General features: G+C 44.7%; 1 protein-coding gene across 3 annotated transcripts in view; it reads left to right on the forward strand.

The window, feature by feature from the left end:
• PCTP (phosphatidylcholine transfer protein) overlaps positions 1-1,421 on the forward strand; it is a 15,824-nt gene that overhangs the window by 11,514 nt on the left and 2,889 nt on the right. For 2 of the 3 annotated variants that reach the window (XM_006019779.3, XM_025199174.1), the window contains exon 5: positions 558-625. The exons of the other annotated variant lie outside the window; for it this stretch is intronic. In XM_006019779.3, the coding sequence (XP_006019841.1) occupies positions 558-625 (68 nt within the window). The remainder of the gene's footprint in view (positions 1-557; positions 626-1,421) is intronic. 3 annotated transcript variants of the gene reach the window in all.

A 1,421-nucleotide genomic window follows, 5' to 3' on the forward strand; every position in this document is an offset into this window, starting at 1 on the left:
GGGTCTCCCCGCCTTTCGAGGCCGGGCTGCAGGAAGCCAGTTGCAGCACAGGGAAGGGAACTTGGCCCAGTTGGGTTGAGTTCCTTTCCCCAGCCCAATGGTAGCACTGGGGAGGGGAACTGAGCTATCGGATTAAGTTCCCTTCCCCAGCTCCCTGATCACAGGCGGCAGCAACACCTGGCTTTCCTCCCTCATCTGGCAGGCAGATCAAGGGCCTGCAGCCCCAGGAGGACTGGCACAGCCCTCCCAGAATTGCGGACCCCCATCTGCCTGCCAGGTGAGAGGCTGTTTTAAGCTTCCCTATTACAGTGAATGGGCAAAACAGTCAAAACAGTGTCACTGCTTTGACGAAGCAAAATGGCACACCAGTTTCAAATTGAAATGAAATTCGAAATGAAACACTGTTCCATCAGAACCTTGAAACTGAAGTCGAAACAGCACCGTTCCGTTTCTCACAGTGCTAGTAATCAGAGCATGCAACACTGCAGCTGTTTACTTGTACTCTTGTCTAAGGAAATCAGGATTTGGATAATGTGTGTTCCTCTTCCATTTCCTAGTTTATATGTATTACTTCGATAATCCTGGTGGTATGATTCCGTCATGGCTTGTCAACTGGGCAGCCAAGGTAAGAAGAAAGCTGTGGGAAGTCTCTTTTTTTTTTTTTTTTTTGTGGCCAAGTAGTTTTTCCCCTGAAGGTCTACACCTGGGATCCAAATATGCTTTCACTAGAGTAGTCTAAGAAAAAACCTAATCCACGTGAACATTTGTGACTGAAAACAGGAATATTTTCGTGCCAACAGCTTTTCTTGTACCATGCCTCCTTTCCTGATGCATGGCAAGCCGGATATAATTTCTCAAACTCTTAATGTTAATACCTGTGTTCAAGTTTAGGGTAATTGCTTATTAGGACAAGTTCCATTACAATGGCTATTCCTAGGATGCAGGTCTCTATGTACTGCGATTATAGAAATGCAGATTAGAAGAGGAGAGTTGCTTCAATTTTTAAAATGTTCCTATGGCACAGCAGGAGGTTTTTTGGAGTGCTTCCCTAATATCAGTTCCCAGCCCAAAATAACTATTTTGGAAACTGGCAAAAAAAACCTTGTGCTCCAAAGATGGAGTATTAAACAGTCAGGGGGAAGGGAGAGGAAGGAAACTCTTTTCTGCACCCCCTCCACCACCTTGATATTGGCATTGCTATCTAGTCTGTGTTACTGTGTTCAAATGTAGCTACATAATTTCCAGACAATTTGGGGTCAGTGGAAGAGTTCACAAGTGAGGAATCTTCATAGGTCTCTGGCTAATGGCTGCAGACTAGGAGGAAAGATTTAAAAGATCATGCCCCAGTAAATTAGTTCAATAGGTTATTGGCCTGTTAAGGAGCTACATTATGTGATAGGTTTTTGGATGGACCTGCTGAA

Source organism: Alligator sinensis, unplaced genomic scaffold (genome assembly GCF_000455745.1).
Source record: "Alligator sinensis unplaced genomic scaffold, ASM45574v1 scaffold876_1, whole genome shotgun sequence".
NCBI classification, from domain to species: Eukaryota; Metazoa; Chordata; order Crocodylia; family Alligatoridae; genus Alligator; species Alligator sinensis.